This window comes from Adiantum capillus-veneris, chromosome 15, assembly GCF_014529385.1.
Source record: "Adiantum capillus-veneris isolate H3 chromosome 15, ASM1452938v2, whole genome shotgun sequence".
In the NCBI taxonomy this organism is placed as follows: Eukaryota; Viridiplantae; Streptophyta; class Polypodiopsida; order Polypodiales; family Pteridaceae; genus Adiantum; species Adiantum capillus-veneris.
The window spans coordinates 134,568,784-134,589,788 of record NC_140945.1 but is presented as its reverse complement, the minus strand read 5'-3'; the positions used below and the strand labels follow the sequence as shown (position 1 = coordinate 134,589,788).

Sequence of the window (21,005 nt, the reverse complement as noted above, 5' to 3'; positions counted from 1 at the left end):
CATCTTTTTCTTGAAAGATGCTACCGACCACAAATCTAGCACCGGCCACTCCATACTTAATAAGGAAGTTACTTTGATGGGTTCAAGCGTTCCAAACGCTTGAGTAGAAGTAGGGACAATATAGGAGTGAGAATAGAAGAAAATCCTTCTTTGAACCAGTTTGGTTGGGCAAAGATGTGGGAACATTATTGCTCCAATATCTGCATGTAGAGCATTGAATGTGTCGGAGAGACTATGTAGTGGCTGCTCTTTCACCAACGTGGATGGAAATATGACTATAAATGCATGACAAATCTCAAGTATGAATCCATAATAACATTACACTGTGATTTCACACCTAGCTTTGTATTCTCAAAACATGTACTTACAATGTGTTGGAAATCGAGGTGGTTGTTGCAAATGCATGGTTGACATTGAGAAAACATGTTGCACAATGGCTACGGTCCCCTTGTCTTTGCGGTTCTTGAAGCCAAGGAGCTTTCCTTTTCAATGAAGATCCAAGTTTGCACGACTCCCCACACGATGAGGGCCAATAGCAGATGGTTGCATGTATACCCAAGCACCTTTGGTGAACTCTTGTGGCACCCACTCATCATCTACACCTCTAGTGTTGTGGCATGCAAGTGTTGTGACCTCATCCTTTGGCCGCCTTTGCGAAGTAGAGTTGGCCATGGTTGAGCAAAGAAAACTAGGAGGAGGAGAAGGAACTTGCTTGTTGCTACAATGTACAGAGGATAAAGTGATATGAGAAGGTGGATAACCCTTGTGGCAATGGGAGGAGAAGGTGGATAACCCTTGCTTGGTGTGGCAATGGGAGGAGAAGGTAGATAACCTTTGCTTGGTGTGGCAATGGAAGGTGGTAGGGGAGGAGAGAGGAGCTTCCTTGTTGCAGCAATGGAGATGGTGTAGAGAGAGAGTGTGTTGGAGTAGAGAATGAGTGTGATGGTTGCAACCAAGGAGGGGTTGGAAAAGGGGTTCTAGAGAGAGAAAATCACTTTTTGCCTAAGAACTACTTTTGGGGAAGCTCTGGATAGCAAAAAAAGATTTTTCAAAAGTTTTTTTAAAAAATTGAATTTTAGGGTTTTTGGGTGCACGTTTTGACTTTTTGCTTTTTTTGACCATAAAATAGTTTTAGGTGGGTTTTAAGAAGATGAAATTTGAGTTTTGAAAATTTTGAAAATTTTCAAATTTTTGGGATTTTTTCAAAACCAGATCAAAAAGGAGGGAAGTTGGAGGTTCCATATGGCCCACCCACCCCCCCCCCCCCCCACCCTCCCCCCCCCCCCCCACCGCACCCACCTTCTCACTAGGTAAGAGCCCATTTAAGAAGTGTAAGACTACTTTGTCCCCCTACATTTTTGAGGGCATAGAGTGTGTCCACCACCCTCTTCTCATTGGCTGGCCTCTAATTAACCTTAATCCAAGAGGGCCCCTAGAGGGTTCATATTTTTCCTAATGAGGTGGTGATGTTTTCTTTTAGTGGTTGTTTAATCTAGTTGCCCAGTTTTCACGATAGATAATAACACTTTGTGACTAAATTTTCTTTTACTAATTGCTTTAGTGTTAAGCTGTTGTAGTATTTTGGTGAATGATAAATAAATAAATTACATCATTTTTTAAAGTGGGATGGCATATCTATCTCGAAGTTCTCTTACAATACTTTAAATTTAATACCATTTTTCCTTGCAATTGAAAACAATTGTTGATAAAACATTTGCAATTTTTCTTCTCATGGGTATCCTCGGCCATTCTTTAGGGATGCACTAATGAGCATGGACTTTCATAACAATACAAGTACTTACTATTAAAAACTTAATTGAAATATGCACCGGCTAATTTATGTGACGACTAAACTTACCAACTTTCACTATCATCTGCACTTTGCACTAACAAGACTCATACATGAGCATTCCTATTCTAGTAATTTTACTAGTTATTCCTTCCTTCAAGGGATATGTTTACAGAGTGTTTGTCGTTCTTTTCTTTTCTAATTCTAGTATACACAGTCATAAAAGTCCTCCGTGTGCAATCAAACTCAATATGGAGTCTTTCATACAATGGTATCACTATAGCAACCAAGTGGTGATGTTATTCTTTTAACATAAATTGAATTATCTTAAACACGTTGCTATTTTGTTTTGTTTCATAGCAATAATTAGCACACAATTGACACATTCTGGATTTGTTTACTATACATTGGCACAAGTTTGATGGTTGCAGCTCTCTCCTACTTGTACTTCTCTCTCTCATTTGTATATATATTTTTCAATGCTAGTATGCAGATGCTAAATATCCTCCAAGTATGTACATCCAATATGTCACTCCTCTTTTCATATTTCATTTCTTTGCATTGTCTTCTAAGTTGAATACTCAAACACTGCTAAAGTCATGGCTCCTAATTGTATTGAAATAAATTTTCCCTGAGATGACCTGTCCTTCAGCAATGCAGCTACTTATATGAGTTAAGGTGCTCTAGGGTAGTGAACAACATTTTGTAAGTACAATCCTACTCCTACATGCCTCAAATTGTTGTTATGCAAATGATAAAGGTCTTGTTTCTATGCCTTGTCTAGTCCATTGGTCACGTGCACACGATTTAGACAGTGTGTAAATGCTCATCCTGGTGTAGATTTGTCGATTTAGGCAGCACCTGTCGTCCATGCAGATCCGTCGATTTAGGCAGCACACCTACAGATTCACTATTTTCAACAATATTAAATGCAGATCTTCCGATTTAGGTAGCATTAGTGCAGATTCATCGATTTAGGCAGCACACCTTATGGGTGTAGACTCTCCGATTTAGGCAACACTGATCATGAAATCATGCTGCAATGGCTGGCCACCACTATCCTTAGTATGATATTGTTACTCGGGTATATAAAATGAAGGATATTTGGATTTGGATTTGAAATGGGTATATGTTGGCAAATATTTGGACTTGGATTTGACATTGGATTTGGAATGATTATATGATGCTTTTCTGTCGCAATAGTATTTATGGAATTGGACTTGAGATTGATGAGAATTGATTATTGAATGATGATTGTGACCAATGATATCTTGATTCATCAAGGTATGACATATACTGCTTATTCTAGTGATATGGGACACTAGAATAGGTAGTATGTGGATGACGGCAGGCATAAGCAATGTTGTTTTGTTTCATAAAATTTTCATGTGCTATTTTTGACACAGATTTCTAATCATTATTTTTGACAAGTATCGTTTGCAAATTTTTGATATTTGCAACTGAGGACATTTGCTTTCTAATGGAGAGGTATGTAATGGAAATGATAAATTATTATATTTATTGTTTATTGTAGCTGACAAGTGGCAAATGCATAGGTGCTTTATGGAATGTACAAAGGATATCCGATTATTATCATTGTATTATTAAAGTGCTCTGAATGAGTTGTGGCCAATTAATGTCCGGCCAAATAGTGTGTATTCATTTTGAGCATTCAAAAATCTATTATGTAAATACGTGCAAGAGGAAAAGGCTCACTCTTGCATGGGGGGAGATTGCACCTAGTGATCGTGTCTTTTCTTCTCTCCTCTCCACTCTTCTCTCTCACCGGGAAGGCATAGCACTCCATCCTAGGAGGTGTGCTTGCACGTGCTCTCACGCTCTCTCCTGCTCCATGTGTCCCTCTACTTGCGTATAGCTTGGATTATGTGCTTGTGTGAGTCGTCAAGTATGCAGATTTGCTCGTTTATGGCTTGTAGCATGTTATTTTCGTATTTTGCAGGGTCACCGTGCCTTCACTTGTAGCATCTTCAACAACTAGATGAGCAGTTTGACTTGAATCTTGATGATGCATTGAAATACATCCAAGAAAAGAAGAAGTGGAAGAAAATTCAGGAAACACAAGTCAATTGTTCTTCAGTTATGTGAAGTTTATCTAGTTTATCCAGTTTATTTTTTTCATATTTGTTGAGTAGAGTTATCTAATCTCTATGAGGAGCAGTTCTCTTGAGGTTTTCTAATGAAAGTGACAAGTGAATCAATTCACATTAAAGGTCAAGATGGTTTCTTGTGTGTTCTTACATCCACAATTGTATTTTTTGGGGGAGTTCTTTGCATGTTGTGATGCAAAGTGACTCTGCCAACCAAATTGAAGTCGAGTTTGGTGGATAAGAGGCAAAGATGTTTCAAGTCAAAGATCGGGTGTTTCTTCGTGAAAACCAATCCGTGCAACCTACAATAGAAAAATCTGATGTGAAGTTGTTTAAAGTGTTGATGGAGCATGAGAAGTTTGAAAATGAACCTAAAATATATCATTTTTAGGGACATATCAATGATTGACGAGATTTGTAGCTAAAAAGTGAATTTCTTTATGTTTTTTAGGGTAAATATGAGCAAGTAATCTTGATGGAGTTTTTTTATGTGTGAAGTAGTCTCTCATTTGCTGATTTTTATGCCTTGAATCAAATCTATTTGATGAAGAAGTAATTATTTTGGGTGTTTCTTGAATCAAAATTTTTAGAAAAATCAATTGTTTTGGCATATTGAGTCCAAAGCAAGTATCCAAGTGTTTCACTTACATGCAAAAGATGTTGGAGATACCAAAGAGGTAGTGTCTAATGGTTGCAAGTTTGCATCCATTATTTTTGAAGAGAAACCTGACCTTGAACCTAAACCTCAAACTGAACGTGAACCTAAACCTGGAACAAAAACTAAATTTGTTCTTGAATGTGTACTTGAATTTGAAAATGAGCATGAGGACCTGAACTTACTTGAAGAAGAGGAGAGTTTGCTGCTTTGTAGAAGGTATTTGAAGCAAGATACAAGAAACAAAGATCAATTTGGCTTTTTTTGCCTAAAATGAGTCAAACAGTTCAAGGAAAGCTTGTTCTTGAAAAGGTGGAGTCTGCAGATGATTCTAATCCTTTTCCATAGGTTTTAAAGATACTAAAGAAGCAATGTTTGATGGTTTGCAAGGTAATTTTTCATATGCAACCGTTCATAACTCATTTTGAATTGAAACTTGATTTATTTAGAAGATTATCTACGGCAAATTGGTAGTTAACATTGATTGTGGAGATGCTTTTGAAGTATGTGATGATGGTTACTAAGCTTAAAGTTGTAGATGCTCCAAATCTTGAATTGTTTGAAGCAGATGCTCCAAACCTTGAAGTGTTTGAAGTAGATGAAGCTCAACTTGAAATGAATTTTTGAGATTTCTTGAATTTTGAGCTTGCAAATCAGATTTTGAACTTGATTTTGCAAAATGCTTGTAAAGTTCAAAGGAATTCAATGTTTTTCTTGCTAAAGTTGCAATCTTTGATGAGCGGAATGGTGGAGTTGCAAAGAGAGAACTGTTTTGAGTCTAATTTGCTAAGAATGATACATGTTGAAGAAGAGATGTTTATGGAGCATTTGGATCATATTTTCCATGGTTCATGAAAGCATTTTGCTTATTTGAGAAGATGTTTTGGAGATATTTTTGCTGATTTTAAAATTTGCAAAGATTTCCAAAATTCAAGAGTACAAATTTCAGGAATGCAAGTTTCAAGAGTGCATATTTCAGGGATGCAGAGGATCCTAAACCTAAATTTGGCTATTTTCATTGAAGTTTTGTGTAGGATAAGCTTGATGATAGAACTTTGGTTCTATAAGTTTGTTTTGTATGAATTCTCATGGATGATGATTTACTTGATGGGTTTCCATCCCTGGCATGTTGCCAATAAATGGTGCACTTGTAATCCACCTTGTGGTGTGGTGCGGTGGTACACAAATTGGGAGATGATTGGAAAATTGTTTGGGATTTAAGAGATGTATCTGATAAGATATGTTACATGATGCCATGTATGGCAGTTGTTTGTGAGTGATAATTGAAAATCGTTCTACTTTTTAAATTTGATTTTATGTATTTTATGCGTCAAAAGAGACTCTACCTTTTTTTCGCTAATCTATTTAGATGTGTTTCATGAGGCCTTGAGCACTATTTTAGCTTGAGATTTTTCCCTCATTACAAAGAAGGTTTTGGCAAAATCTTGCCACGTTTTCTTGACATGAATTTTAGAATTCTCGTCGTAGTGCACGCCTTGCAAAAATGGAATCTTTTGTTGAGAACATTTACAATATTAGAAAGTTTGATGACAAAAATCTCTCTATGCAAAAACAACAAATCCAGGATGTGCTGATCCAAAAAGATCAATTAGAGCCAATCTTTGAGCATGTAGAGGGAGATGGCTATAAAAAGTGCAATGAAAGATGCTAGATGCAAAAGCCAAGCCGACTATTCACTTACACTTAGTCTAATCTATGTATTTCGCCATAGTGGATGAGGCTACTATTAAATACTTTTCGGGACAAGTTATACAATATATATGAGAGCAAAAGTGCAAGTAACAAAGTGTACTTGATGAGGAGATTTTGAGCTTCCCTTAGATAAAGATGACACAGTTTTTGAGCACTTGAATGCAGCTAATTTACTTTTCAATCAATTTGCATCACAGGGACTGGAATTTGATGATGAAGTACGGTCCATCTTCTCTCCTCGATACTCCTTGGTGATGGTAAATCCGTGAGTGCCTTGGCTTTGGAAGGATCCACCTCAATGCCTTTGAAGGAAATTTCGTGACCAAGCAAGATCACCTCAACCCGCACCAATGTGGCATTTGATTGAGTTGACCTCCAAACCATAGAGCCTGGTCAAACTTCCTTCTAGCATTTGTAAATATAAATCTTTAAAATTTTAGATGCAAAAATCATACATGAAAAATCAAATGGACTTTCTAGAGAGCACGTGAAACACAAAATTCATGAAGCATTGAAATGTAGCTAGGGCATTAGTCAAGCCAAAAGGCATGAGCCTAAAAGCATAACAACCTTAAGGAGTGATAAAGGTGGTTTTATTTTGGTCTTCCTCTATAATCCTTATCTGGAAGTAGCATAAATAGCCATCACATACCATGACATAAGGTGGTCTTCCTCTGCAATCCTTATCTAGAAGTAGCATAAGTAGCAATCACATACCATGTACTTCTTGTGACCAACTGCCTCATTTATGATCTTGTATTAAAATGGGAGAGAAAAGTGTTTTTCTTATTTACCTCATTGACTGGTCGATAGTCAACATACACGCTCCACTTGCCATCATTTTTCAGAGTGACCACCACTAGAGGGACGCACTCTAAATTATTCACCGGATAGATGAACCCTACAACTAAAATTTTTCTCATCTCTCCAAGTAGGGCTTGCTCCTTAATTTCTCTTAGCCTTTGTATCTTCTGTGCTTTAGGTGTAGCTTCAAGGTTTTAGATCAATCTTGTGCTAAATGGCATCCACCCAATGCATATCTATGTAATCTTTTGCAAAGAGCCTAGGAAAATTTTGAAACATGCATATATATTCATGTCTTTCTCCAATGTCAATGTTTTGGATATATACCATCAAGTATCTCTTCATTATGTACATCTTGATTGCCTTGAGAGACCACCTCCTCCAAGCCTTGACAAGTGGACGCTTAGTTGTTTGGTCTAAAACTTACTCCCATGAATTTAATGGAAGACTCTCCTCACTTAATACTACAATTAGTTTCTTCTTCCAAGATGTCATTGGTCCACTCTTCCTCAATTTCACCTTGAGTTGATTCCCCTTGTAACTCTTCCTTTTGGTGCTCCTCCATGTCAAAGACAATTTTTTTATGATTTCCATTCCTGCAATTAAACTTTTCACTCTCCCAATCCTGCAAAGCTTGCATTCTCATTAGCCATGGTCTACTTAGAATACATGGATATCCATTTCCCCCCTTGGTAGAAATCACATGAAAATTGATTGCCTTTTAAATTCCAAAAGTTCTCATTGTAACATTTTCAAATAGGTCTTTTTTCTGCATAAGAATTTAAAGTCGAGACCGGTGCATCAAGGACCTATAAAGAGGCTGACACAAGAGCTACTGCAGATTATCATAAATCAAAATGCATGCAAGAAGTGGGTATGCAATAGAAGATCTAAAACCTAAGGAGATACTCATCACCTTCTCTCTAACTTCTCTATTTTAAGAGGTTCATTGCTGATGCTTTTGGCATTTGGTTTGGCCCCTACAGGGAACTAGCCAAGCTTCTCAGATTCTATAGGCACCCCCTCTTATACCATGTCAAAATACCCCCAAATGTCTTCCCACAGGAAGCTTCTATTTTTTATGTACGTTTTTTTCAAAGGGCCTTCTTTCTCCTCCTCAGGCATCTTGAATACCCACTGCCATCAAAATCCCTCAATACCTTCAATTATTTACCTTGGCATTCTTGGCACTTCTCTCATCAAAAAGCTTCCTTTATCCTTTTGGGACTCAAAAGATACATCATTAGAGAAAGTTCTCTAAATGGTTACCTATCTTTTTTCTCAAAAACTTTTCATAGATTAAGAGCCAAAGGGGCTATCCTATCTCTCTCCTTCAAGCTTGTTGTAACTACATCTCTTACTGTGATCGGCCCTTCATTGTACACAAAAAACCTTTCCAAACCCCTCCCACCATTGTGAAAATACCATTTTCTCCTTTCACTTGTTGTGACCTTAGCCTTTCTCACACCATCATTAAGCCCCTCTCCAACCTCATAGCTACCTCACCTGACCTCTCTCATCTTTCAAAACTCATAACATGTTGTTTAAACGCTCCCAATGTAGAAAGATATTAACCTCAAAACACTTGTCTCCCTCATAAGCTCCAAACCCTCCTAGCACCACAAACCTCTTGACCCTCTTCCTCCACCATCCTAGCATCACCAAGCTCTTGTCCCTCTCCTATTCGCGCTTTTAGTCACCCTTTATATCCTACCCTTTTTTATGCTTGAAACCCTTTTCTTAGTTTGGAATATTTTTTCCCCTTTTTTGTTCTCCTAAAAATCCTTTTTGAACCTCTTTATGACAACCTTCTTTCTAGGAGCACTTCCCAATACTTTCCCCTCTTCTCTATAGTTTGGAACCTAGTTCTCCCTTTTATTTACCTAGTTGGAACCTAGTTCTCTCTTTTATTTACTTACCTCTATTCTTTCCACTATTAACTCTTTTCCAAATTTCCTCCCTATTTCTGCACCTACACCCATCTAGTCTTTCCTTTTACTTAGCTTTGTCTCTTCCACCATTAACTACCTCCAAAGTCCCCCCCCCCCCCCATATATATATATATATATATATATCATCCTTCTTCTTTGTACAAGAACTAGCACTAACTGAAGAGATTATTATAATGCGAAATGCGTTTAGTGAAATCTTTTGTCTCTTTTCTTGATTTTTTTGTTAATCCCTTGCCCTTAAGGTGAGATTCGCTCACTTATTGCTTAAATTCTAACTAATTTCCATTGCAAGGAATATAATCCATGTCATTTTGAGACCAAGTTACAATTTCAAAGTGTAATTTGTAGAATATTTGATCCTCATAGACAAGCGTAAATAAAAGCTTCATTAGGTACGATCTTAGTTTGGATATGTATATGTTTGTTTTATTTTAAGCATTAGGTCATATGTAGACTATGGATAATGGACCAACAATAGACATTTATCCATTCACTTTGCACTAGATCCATTTTCAACAACGTACGGTGTTTGTGCTTGGTTCTCAAAAGATAAGAGAATTGTGCATCACCACAACTTGTCATTTTTCTTCTTGTTGACCATCACATCCCATTTGACGTGCATGTTTTCACTATAACAAACTGCATTTTAGCAAAATAGAGTGTGACTTTTTTTTTAAAAAAGTGTTCTGCAATTGGAAATTTTTTAACTGAAGCTCCATGCCAAATGTCAAGAAATCCTTTCTTTTTTGGAGAGCTTGGCGAGGATAATGAGCTCTTCTTGACAAATTTTTGCATGGCATTGCACATCAAGAGGGTGGTAGGAGACTAAGAATGTTTATATGCTTGAGATAGTTTTGAGGAAGGATACTAGCATTTGGTTATTGTCCTTCCTTGAAGATACTAGCAAAAAAAAGTGTCTCACAAACAGAAAGACTTAGGTGACTAATAAGCATATAAACAAAAAAAAAAAATCTTTGGGTTGTATGGGTGAGGAATAATACAAATACTCGTGATGGCATCGAGTTTTTAAAGAAAGAAAGGTTCATAATTGGTCTTTTTTATTCATTCAAAGTTAAAGCTGAGACCGGTGCACGGAGGACCTATAATGAGGCTAAGACAAGAGCTACTGTAAATTATCTTAAGTCAAAACGCATACAAAAAGAGGGGTTTGCAATAGAAGATCTAAAGCCTAAGGAGACACGACAATCATAGACACAAAGAGAGTTGCCTGAGGTAATTGCTAAGGTGATTGAGAAATTAAATGAATCTTGAAATAACTTGCGCATTCACCACACATTGTAAGCCAAAGAAAGAACTTAGAGGAGCGAGGCACAACCAAAGCATGTTTTTCAATATTGGAGTTGTGGCAAATTTGGACATGGCACGTATAGTTTTCCTTAACTCCATGGGGAGCTAGGGGAGACCTAATTTGAATTAACGAGTCATGAATGTAAGCGAAGGCCTTTTGCAAAGACCAAATGCTTGACCTGGTTTGGCAAGACCTCAACTTGGAGGAGGAGAGCTAATCCCATCTTTTCAAAGCCCAATTGTACATGTGGTAGAGGGGTTACCAACACCAAGGAACGACAAAATTAAAGCTAATGGAATCAAGCATGGTTGTGGAAAGGGAAAAGAAAAAGAAGGGTGACATCTCAAAGTGAGAATGGACACAACAAGAAGGTGAAAGAGAATAAGGAAGCAAAAATTATTCGATGGTGCATCAACCTACAAGATTTTCCTCTTGGACATAGTATGGCTCCTTACAACCTTATTGAAGACATAAAACGTAATGGTCCTGAAATTTCTTGAATCCAATTCTTAGCATTATATCCACAAGTTAAGAGGGAACTCATGAGGTAGTAAGAACTGAGAGGAATCCAAAAGAAAATGTTCCGGTTGTTGAATTTTTACAAGAAAATATGGATGAAAACATTACATATGTGCTAAATTATTACATCAAGGGGAGGCCAGTTAAAATGGATCTTGCGGATTGGGGTATACATATTTGCATTATAAAAAAGGTCTTATGCATAGATCAGACATGCACATCCATGCGACACTAGAAATTAAGTTAAAAATGACAAACAATAGCAAGGTTAAGTGCCTAGGGAATGCAAAAAAAGACCCATTATGAACCTTGATTTACTTAAAAAATTGATGCCATCACCAATATTTGTACTATTCCTCACCCATATGGCCCAAAGACAAAGAAATTTTGTTTATATGCTTGGTAGTCATCTAGGTAATTCTATTTATGAGGTTATTTTTGCTAACATTTGTAAATAGGGACAATAACCAAATGCTAGTATCCTTCTTCAAGGCTACCTTAAAGATCTCTGAACATTCTTGGTCTCCTACCACTCTCTTGATGTGCAATGCCATGTGGCTTCACATCTTCGCTAGGCTCTTTGAAAAAGAGAGGATATCTTGACATTTGGTGTGGGATTTCCATTGAAACAATTCCATACTTTTTTTAAAAATTAACTCGCACTATTTTGCTAATTTAAGTTTGTTATAATAAACAAAGTGAAAACATGCACATCAAATGATATGTGATAGTCAACAAGAAGCAAGGTGATAGTGGTGATGCAATAATGTCTTGTATCCTTTGAACACCAAATATGAACACTATACATTGTTGAAAATGGATATTTTTACTGATTGCCATATTTACACTAATGCTTGATGCAAAGTGGAAAAGATAAATGTCTATTCATGGTCCATTATCCATGGTCTACATGTGACCTAATTCTTAACATAAAATAAACATATACATGTCCAAACTAAGGTTGTACATGATGAGAGGCAAGATGAAAAGATTCATCGATGCTATTATTTTTGTATATCTACAGAGATCAAATTTTTTATGAATTACACATTGAAATTGCAATTTAGTACTCACAATGCCATATATTATTTTCCTTGCAATGGAGATGAAGTGGTCATACAAAATTTCATAATTCATGCAACCTAATTGATCATGCTAAAGACTAAGCACTCATGTAATATGAAGTAGCAATGTAGACAAGATTGTCCTTAGTGGGGACACCAAATTGAGGCGATCCGGGATGGGCAACAATGAGAGTGGCCTCAAAACACTCTTCTAAACTCTTGTGCTGATCAATTGGAGCTATGGCACAACAGAAAACAACACAATAAACCAACCCACAATCAAAGGATAACTAAATTGGAGCACCACCTATTTATGGATGCGAGTTAGAGAGAGAGAGAGAGAGAGAGAGAGAGAGAGAGAGAGAGAGAAGAAAACAAATGCCTATCACTTTGGTTTACACTTTCAACACAACAAATTGATCACAACACACAGACATGGAGCTTCATGAGAAACTTAGTGACACACACTAAATCGACCTTACCCTATGGGTCCATAATTGTAGGATGCAAAAATGTATTTGGTACATTATGGTCTCAAAGTTATTGGCTCCTTCAAACAAAAAACAAGACCACAAAACTCAACCATATGAAACTCAAATTATAGACATGAGTATAATAGCAACACGTCTTACACTATCAAGCTTGCATAAGTACATGATTTCTATGCTTCAATGATACAAGTGAGAGTCTCTCTCACTACTAATGGCTACTTATCATTCACTCATGGTCCTTTACAAGGAAAGAGAGTGTCCTATTTATAGATTGAGAGAGCTCTCATTGAGATTATTCGAAATCAAGATTATAAGAGAAAAACATAAATTAAAATATTTTGGATTTTCAAATCAGGGTCTCTTTTGCCTCTTTGACTCAAGTGGATTTGATCTCAAGAGTGAGAAATTTATTTTGAGTAAATGGAGATGAAAAAAGAGAGAGGTGGGTACATTCTACTAGGTCTTTTCTACTTGCTTGAGATAATTTTAAAAAGGTGCATTTTGATTATTTAATTAGTGGTTAGTGATTTAATAAGTAAATTAATATTTAAAAAGATTAAATTTTCATGCATACTAAGTGAAAGCATGGATAGTGATACAAAGAGAAAAGAAACGAAAAAGCTATGGATTCACGTTAAATGTGTAGATTGTTGCTTGACCGCTGCCTTCTTTTAGCTTCCCGTTTGCGTTTAGACATTGTTTCTTCTTGGAGTTAGATAAGTGCGGTGGTTATGGAAGAAGACACTTCTCTTGCAATGGTTTATCATGATTATGGGTGCTTTTTTTTTTGTGAAACTTGTAGAAAATTTGGTTGTTTGGGTGTAAGAGAGAAATAGGGAAGGGTATGTGTGTAATGGTAACTATGAAAGCTCTGGAGGTAAAGAGACAAAGATGATGAGCAAAAGGGTGACAGAAGATGAGGAAATTACAGGTTTGCGTGGGGGAGAGAGATGGATGAGTGTTGTTGTAAATATGAGAAAGGCGGTGGGCAAGGTTGAGGATGATTTGTGTTAGCATGAAGTGGGTAGATTGGGGTCTACAATTTATGCAATCTCTCTCTCCATAGTTTCAAAACTACCAAAAAAAACATGAGCCAAAGGTTCAGTCCATAAGCCAAAACTTTTATGTCTTGATTATTTTAAAAATCGAACAGGAAAAATGGACGCAAAAAATTCTCCCAAAGTATATACCTTTTCTCACAATTCAAAGTTTTTGAGTGGTCCACTTCCTTGTGGCTCCAAAAGCGAGTTTTTCATAATGCATGTAAGCATGACATGGCCCCTTGACCACAATTTGTAAGCAATTCAATGGATGGACTATTGAAAATATGAAAATGGTGCATGATAGAAAAAAATCAAATTAGTGCATTGACTATGGTGGAATCTCGAGTGATGAGTTCATCATGAGAGAATAAAATGTGATAAATTAAAAAAGTATATGACTATAAAAATAAGAATGAAAAGTCTCTCTTATTTATCATTACATAGTATAATTTTTTTGATTTTTAATGTAAAAAAGTAAAAGTGAAAAAGAATTGCTTAGATTAGAATTCTTGAAATGGTGAAAGTATTTTTGTAATCTTTGTGATAGAATGGAGTCTCACAAGGCAAAAGATAAATACAAGTGGGTATGGTTATTCATAAATGTACCATGTCAATTTTTACGTATATATACAAAGTAAACAAAGAAATATTATGAGTATCGAAATAATGAGAGGCGACATACTCAAGCATAGTAACACACACCTAAAGTTAAATATATGCAAACACTTACTTGCACACAATACTCTTTATTACGAGGAGATATTCACATACAAAAGTGGACCATAATATTTGGTCTACTTTTTTTATTCATTTAAGTAAAGGATTAGCTAACCAAAGATTTATATTATTATTAACTAAGTCTCATGTACAATATAATTGAGAGAGAGAATAACCACATCATGGTGATCTTGATGCCAGTGAGGTATCCTTTAATTGTAAAATTCGATAGCCAAAAAACGGCTATCATGATGTGCCAATGATTAATAACACGGTGAGTAGTGTGTTAAGCTTGATGTATTAATCGTATGCACTTTTGTGTAACCAGCTCTAATTTTTCTGTGAGGGACTATGGAGGCAACCAAAAGTACTCTGTGAGATAATTCCACCTTAGCCTGCAAGGTCAAGGGTTCAATGTGTTCATTGGTCAAAAATTCAAGCCATCATTGTTCGGTAGACATCGCCTCATGAACACAGCCACATTCCAATGATTAGCACCAAATGTCCCTAGTTATTTGTACTACGAAATTTCTGCAAAATCAAATCATGCTTATGTATTTGTGCACATTTATATAAAGAGGAGGGCACCCTTAAAACAAGTTTTTTCACTCATGTTGCCTTATATTTTCTTGAAGAAGCACTTCTTTCTTTCCCACTCATTTCTCCTGCGTTTTTGAACGCTTTTCATCCTACTCACTCACCCAACCCCTATTATAGATTGAAATTGAAACGGGGTTTTTGTAGTGATGGCTATAATCCATCAATTATCATATAAAGGGGTTTTCTTTAGTACTATTCAACCCTTACCAAACTCTTGAATCCCATTCAACAAGCCCCCAGAAGAATTTTCAGTGTTTCTCTTGTAACAGTTCCTAGATGTATACCTGCAATTGTGTAAATAAAGATTAGCTGCATACTGTGGTGTGCTCCCGTCTCCAAGCCTCTCTAGAATCTGATTGTCCTGGAGCCAGACAAGCTGCAATTCACATTTCAATTTTTGTGAGTTTCCCCTCATTCTGAGGTTCCCCCCCCCCCCCCCCCCAAAAAAAAAAAAAAAAAAAAGGAAAATGTGTGCTTACAAATAATCACCTACTTTGTGACATTCTACATCCATTGCCTCAACTTTACTGCTTACATCATGCAGTTCAGCACCTGCATAGATGTGAGATGGATGGCTATAAGGTACACAATCCGTATCATCTATATGCACGGCAACATTAAATGTCTGTTTTGCAAATTGTTCACTTCCCAAATTTTTACAAGCACCCATAATTGTATGCCAAAGGAGAGGACTCGGAGCAAAAGGCATCTTCTTCATCATGGATACTGCCATGTCTAATTCACCTCTACGACCAAGAAGATTAACTACACAAGAATGATGCTCTAGATTGGGAGAGACTCCATAGCTACCGCTCATGGCCTCAAAGTAAGTATGGCACTCGCTGTATAAGCCCTTGCGAGAGCAAGCAGTGAGAAGAACGATGAATGTAACAGGATTTGGCTTTACGCCTTCTCCTAGCATTCTATCAAAAATGCGGAAAACATTCTCACTCTCCCCAATCTCAGCATATCCTGCCATAAGAGAAGTCCATGACACTACATCTTGAACTGGAAGTTTGTCAAACACTTGCATTGCTCTGTTCAACGATCCACATTTCGCATACATATTGACCAAAGTGTTGCCAACAAGGCCATTGTGCAAAAGTCCTCGCCTCTCAATCTCAGCATGTACATTTGCTCCTCTATGTGTGGCACCAATGCTGCCACAGGCTTTCAAAACGCAAAGAAATGTGATGAAATTTGGGTGTGTGCCCCTCATTTGCATCTGCTCAAAACACGAAAGTGCATCTTCAACATTACCGTGTTCTGTATATCCCGCAATAAGAGCATTCCACGAGACAACATCCCAAACCAGAAGTTTATTGAAGACTTGTTGCGCCAAATCAAGCAAGCCACACTTGGCATACATGTCAACCAATGCATTCCCAACAACCAGATCGCTTTGCAGAAGTCCTTGTCTTTCAATCTCAGAGTGTACTTCAACTCCCTTGTCGACGGCTCCTATACTGCCACAAGCTTTCAAACTGCAAAGAAGTGTAATAGCATTAGGAGTAACACCCTGCTGCTGCATGTTATCAAAGCATTTAAGAGCATTTTCTCCGTCGCTGAGTTCCGCATACCCTGTTATCAATGCAGTCCATGAAATCACATCTCGAACTCGAAGCTTGTCAAACACTTTTTGTGCCTTACTGAGCATGCCACACTTGGCATACATATCAACCAAAGCATTGCCAATAAGGTCCGTGTCCAGCAGCCCCTGTCGCTCGATTTCAAGGTGAATTTCAGCACCCTTGTCAGCGTCTTGCATGCTACCACAAGCTTTCAGGCAGTAAGCTAGTGTGAAGGCATCGGGAGACACACCCTCTACCTGCATCTCCTCAAAAAATATAAGCGCTTCTTCTATAAATCCATGTTCAATATACCCACCAATCAGTGCATTCCACGATACCGTGTCTCGATCTGGAAGCCTGTCAAACAATTCCTGAGCTTTAACAAGATCACCACACTTCGCGTACATATCCACCAAGCTGTTGCCAATCATACGATCGTTTTGCACCAGACCTTGTCTTTCAATTTCTGCATGGACCTCACATCCCCTCTCTAGCCCTCGTAAATTGGCACAAGCTTTCAAAATTGACATAAGAGTAACAGCATTTGGAAGAACATCGTCCACTTGCATCTGCTCAAAGAGCTCAAGAACCTCTTTATTGCTCCCCTTTTCGATGTATCCTGAAATAAGTGTAGTCCACAACACCACATCCCTACATGGAAGCTTGTCAAATACCTGTCGAGCCTTCGAAAGTGAGCCACATTTCAGATACATTGAAACCAGGGCACTCCCAATGAAGGGATTCCCGATCAATAACCCCTGTCTCTCGACTTTTTCATGTATTTCTTCCCCTTTATCCATAAAACCAAGCGTGCCACAGGCTTTCAGGCTGCTCACAAAAGTTACAGCACTTGGAGAGAGACCCTCCAATTGCATTTGTTCGCAGCATTTAAGTGCTTCTTCACAATGTTCGTGTTCGACATACCCTTTTATCAATGCATTCCATGAAACGACATCTCTGTTTGGAAGCTTATCAAAGACTTGTCGCGCTAATGTGAGCATGCCACATGTTGCATAGACATCAATTAAGGTATTGCCAACAAGTCGTTCTTGCAGAAAGCCCTCTACTTCAATTTGCACATGTATTTCCCTGATCTTATCAATGGCTCCAATGCTGCCGCATGCTTTCAAGATGCAAACAAAAGCAATTGCATTGGGGCAAACACCTTGAGAACGCATCAGGTCATAAAACTTGATAGCCTGCCTCCCACACCCATGTTCAGCATACCCTGCAATGATTGTGGTCCAAGCAACAACATCTTGACTAGACAATTTGCTGAAAACTTGGTGTGCTTTTGTAAGTGATCCGCATTTGACATACATGTCAACCAGCATACTACCGATGTAAACGTCATTTTCAAGTGAATCAAATCTCGAAATTTCACCATGCAGTCTGATGCCATTAGTTATATCCTTCAAGTTTGTGCAGGCCTTGAGCAAAAGCACCAGAACACGCCCACTAAGACAAACAGACTCATCCTTCTCCAATCTTTCATAGAGAGCGAAAGCCTTGCGCGGATGGCCACATTTGATATAACCAGTAAGAAGGGCTTCCCAAGACCATTCATTAGGATGCGGCAACATGTCGAAAACCCGCTGGGCATCATGCATGTTGCCAACATCCACCAACATAGGGACGAGGTAGTTTCCCAGTGTTTTATGATCTTCCAACCCAGATGTATGCATGTAAGCATACAACCGGGACGCAGAAGCTTGATCTCTCTCTTTCCTGCATCTCAGCAGAATGTATACCAGGTCATCAACAGAGGGCGGTGCAGAAATTGCTTCATGCAAGGTAGAAAGGAGCCCATCTAGGCTGAGCGATCGCCAGGCATGGCGAGGACTGGTACCCATTGACCTCGCATCAAATATGTGAAGAGCTCCTGCACAATTTGGGTAGAAGGCTTGCCGCGATCCTTAACCCATGTGGGATTGTACAAGCGGTCCATAATTGAGTCTTCTACTGTTCTTGCGAAGAAGAAGAGCGCGGACATTGCTACACCTTCCCTCTTTCATGTATTTCCTTGAGCTGAGAATTTCATGCTGTGGTGAAGCTTCTCTCGCAGCTCAATGCCCGTTCAACCGTTCGTAAGTTGAGCTTGCAGCTCACAAACCATTCTTCAGGTTGTCTCTCTCTCTCTCTCTCTCTCTCAGCAGCTCCAAAACTTCTCTTCTTCTTCTTCTTCTTCTTCTCTCTCCTCTTTCTTGAGTAGCAGGCCTTGAGTTCAAGCCCCGTCGGATATATCTTTGAGGTCTCTTCGGATTGTTCCTATGAGTTACAAACTTCTCTCCTCCTCCTCCTCCTCCTCCTCCTCTTCTTCTTCTCTTCTCCCTCTACGATATGCGACGCTAGAGGGAGTTATTCCATGACGGAGAGAAGCTACACGAATCTTAGCCCTTGGATGACATGGCCACCTCATAAACGTGGTGACATTTGTCTATAAACATGATTGCACACCACCTAACTAGAAGTAGCACGGGGAGGTGTTGGATAAAGCAGCAAGACTTTTGAACCCATTTGCAGATCTTTACTGCTGCTACTCCACATATCTTCCAGCACTCCTTGAAAAGGTGAGGGAGGTCTTCACTAGCCGCTCTGCATTGCGAGCATCTATCTGGACAAATTCCCCTGGTAAGAGCCTTCACCCCAGTTGGCATGGCTCCCCATAGCACCTTCCATAAGAAGACCTTCATGCTATGCGGCCATTGAGGGTGCCAGATGTTCTTCACGATCGTCTCCCATCTTGACCCCAGCCAGTTTTTGCCCCACTGCTTGTTAAGTGGGGAGAACCAATCCTTTGAAGCCATAAGGGTGAGGTACACTTCCTTAGTTTGCGGTTTCCGGTAATGTCTATTCTTAGGCCACTGCCATACTTGGATTCACAGTTTGGCAGAAACCACCTATTGAGCAGTTCTATGGCTTTGCTGATCATTAATATTTATGTCCCATTGAAGGGTCAAAAGGATGCTTCCAGCCTTGGAGAGCCAAGGGGACCAGTGAGGTATTGAATTGTGAAAGAATCTTGACAACTCTCTCTATTCCAAGGACTCCGTTGCTCTGTTGCATTTTTTAGTGATCTCACCTATTGTACCCCCAAGTTTGGGTATGGCCCATTAAGGGGCAAGCAGCTTGTCGTGCATCTTGAGCCCTTTCCATTGGCCACCTTGCAAGCATACTCTGGAGTTGTCCATCATAGCCTTAGCTATAATAGCCCAAGCCTAGCCTTGCTTTGCTAGTGCTACCACAAACTTGGCACACTAGGCCCCTACATGAGTGCTAGGGTTAAGAATCCCGAGACTGCCTTGCTCCATAGGTCTTGCAATTGTCTCCCATTCATCCCACTACCAGGGTGTCGAGTCTTTAGTGTTGTTCATAGAAATTTCTTTACTGGTTTCAACAACTTTTTCCAATTGCATTTAGCTAGCTTAAGCAACGAACCATTAAAGGCTATATAAGGGAGCATAAATAAATTGATTACCGTCACTCTGCTTGAAAAGGGGAGAAGCACATACTCCCACCTTTGCAACTTATTCCTTACTTTCTCCATAACCCATAAGAATCTTTGATTGTGAGTTACATCCACCCCATAAGAATCTTCGATTGTGAGTTATATCCACCCCAACAGGGGTCCCAAGTGCCGGAATATCTTCCCTTTAGACACTATCTCCTCGGTCCACATTAACGGATCAAAAAAGTCGCTCAGAGAGAGAGAGAGAGAGAGAGAGAGAGAGAGAGAGAGAGAGAGAGAGAGAGAGATTTCAATACTAAACTTCAACCTTGAAGCTAAGGCATACATTTGTACAATTTCTGGAGCCTTCACGATAACCTCAGGGCAGGCTTTAAGGAAATGCAATGAGTCATCCGCAAAAAGCTTTGCCAAAAGTTGTTCATTATTAGGCAGAGCCAACCATTGAATCTCCCCTTTGTAATGTTACCAAGGATGGGCTCTAATGGTGAACATTAGAGGGGCAAGTGGGTAGCCCTATTTTGTGCCCACAATTCTCTCAATGTTACTAGAGGATGGGATCTAATGGCGAACCTTAGAGGGGCAAGTGGGTAGCCCTATTTTATTGATCTTTTGACTTGGAATGTGCCCACAATTTTCTCATTGAAAAAGAGCTCCGATTGGCTACTAGCACCAAGGGTGTTGCCAGCCAGCACATCCATGGCCCAAAGCCTAATGACTTCATGACATCTTCAATGAACGACCATGTCATCATATCATAGGATTTATCTAGATACAACTATAGTACGACACACTCTTGATTAGTGAAAGCAGCATATTCAATGCCGACCATTGCTACCAGAGAATGTTATCATAGATTGACCATCCCCACTTGAATCCATACTGGTAGGGATTGAGGAATTTGTTGAGGAGAGGGGAGAGCCTAAGGGCAATAGCTTTGGTGGTGAGTTTAAAGGCCACTAACATCTTCGTTATGGGGCACCAATGCTTCAGTTGGGAGTAGCAAACTTGTTTGTGGATAGGCTTAATGAGGCCTCTTTTAATGCTTATGATCATCCCAAATTTCTTTGAAGAACTTAGTGGTCAAACCATCCCAACCAGGGGACCTCTCTTTTCCCAAAGCTTGCAGTGTGAGAGAGCATTCTTCCTCGATGAGTGCCCTCTACAGGAGGTTGGTTTCAAAGAGAAATATCGTTCTTTTGAT

The 21,005-nt window shown here is 38.8% G+C and overlaps 1 protein-coding gene across 1 annotated transcript; it reads right to left on the bottom strand.

The window, feature by feature from the left end:
• Window positions 1-14,841: 14,841 nt before the first annotated feature.
• LOC147441526 (pentatricopeptide repeat-containing protein At5g39350-like) lies at window positions 14,842-18,556 on the bottom strand. The gene is made up of 2 exons (XM_086483140.1): window positions 15,258-18,556; window positions 14,842-15,140 (listed from the first exon to the last, which is right to left on the bottom strand). The coding sequence occupies exons 1-2, from the start codon at window positions 18,186-18,188 to the stop codon at window positions 14,961-14,963; spliced, it is 3,111 nt and encodes a 1,036-aa protein (XP_086339266.1). The 5' UTR covers window positions 18,189-18,556; the 3' UTR covers window positions 14,842-14,960.
• Between the last annotated feature and the right edge of the window lie 2,449 nt (window positions 18,557-21,005).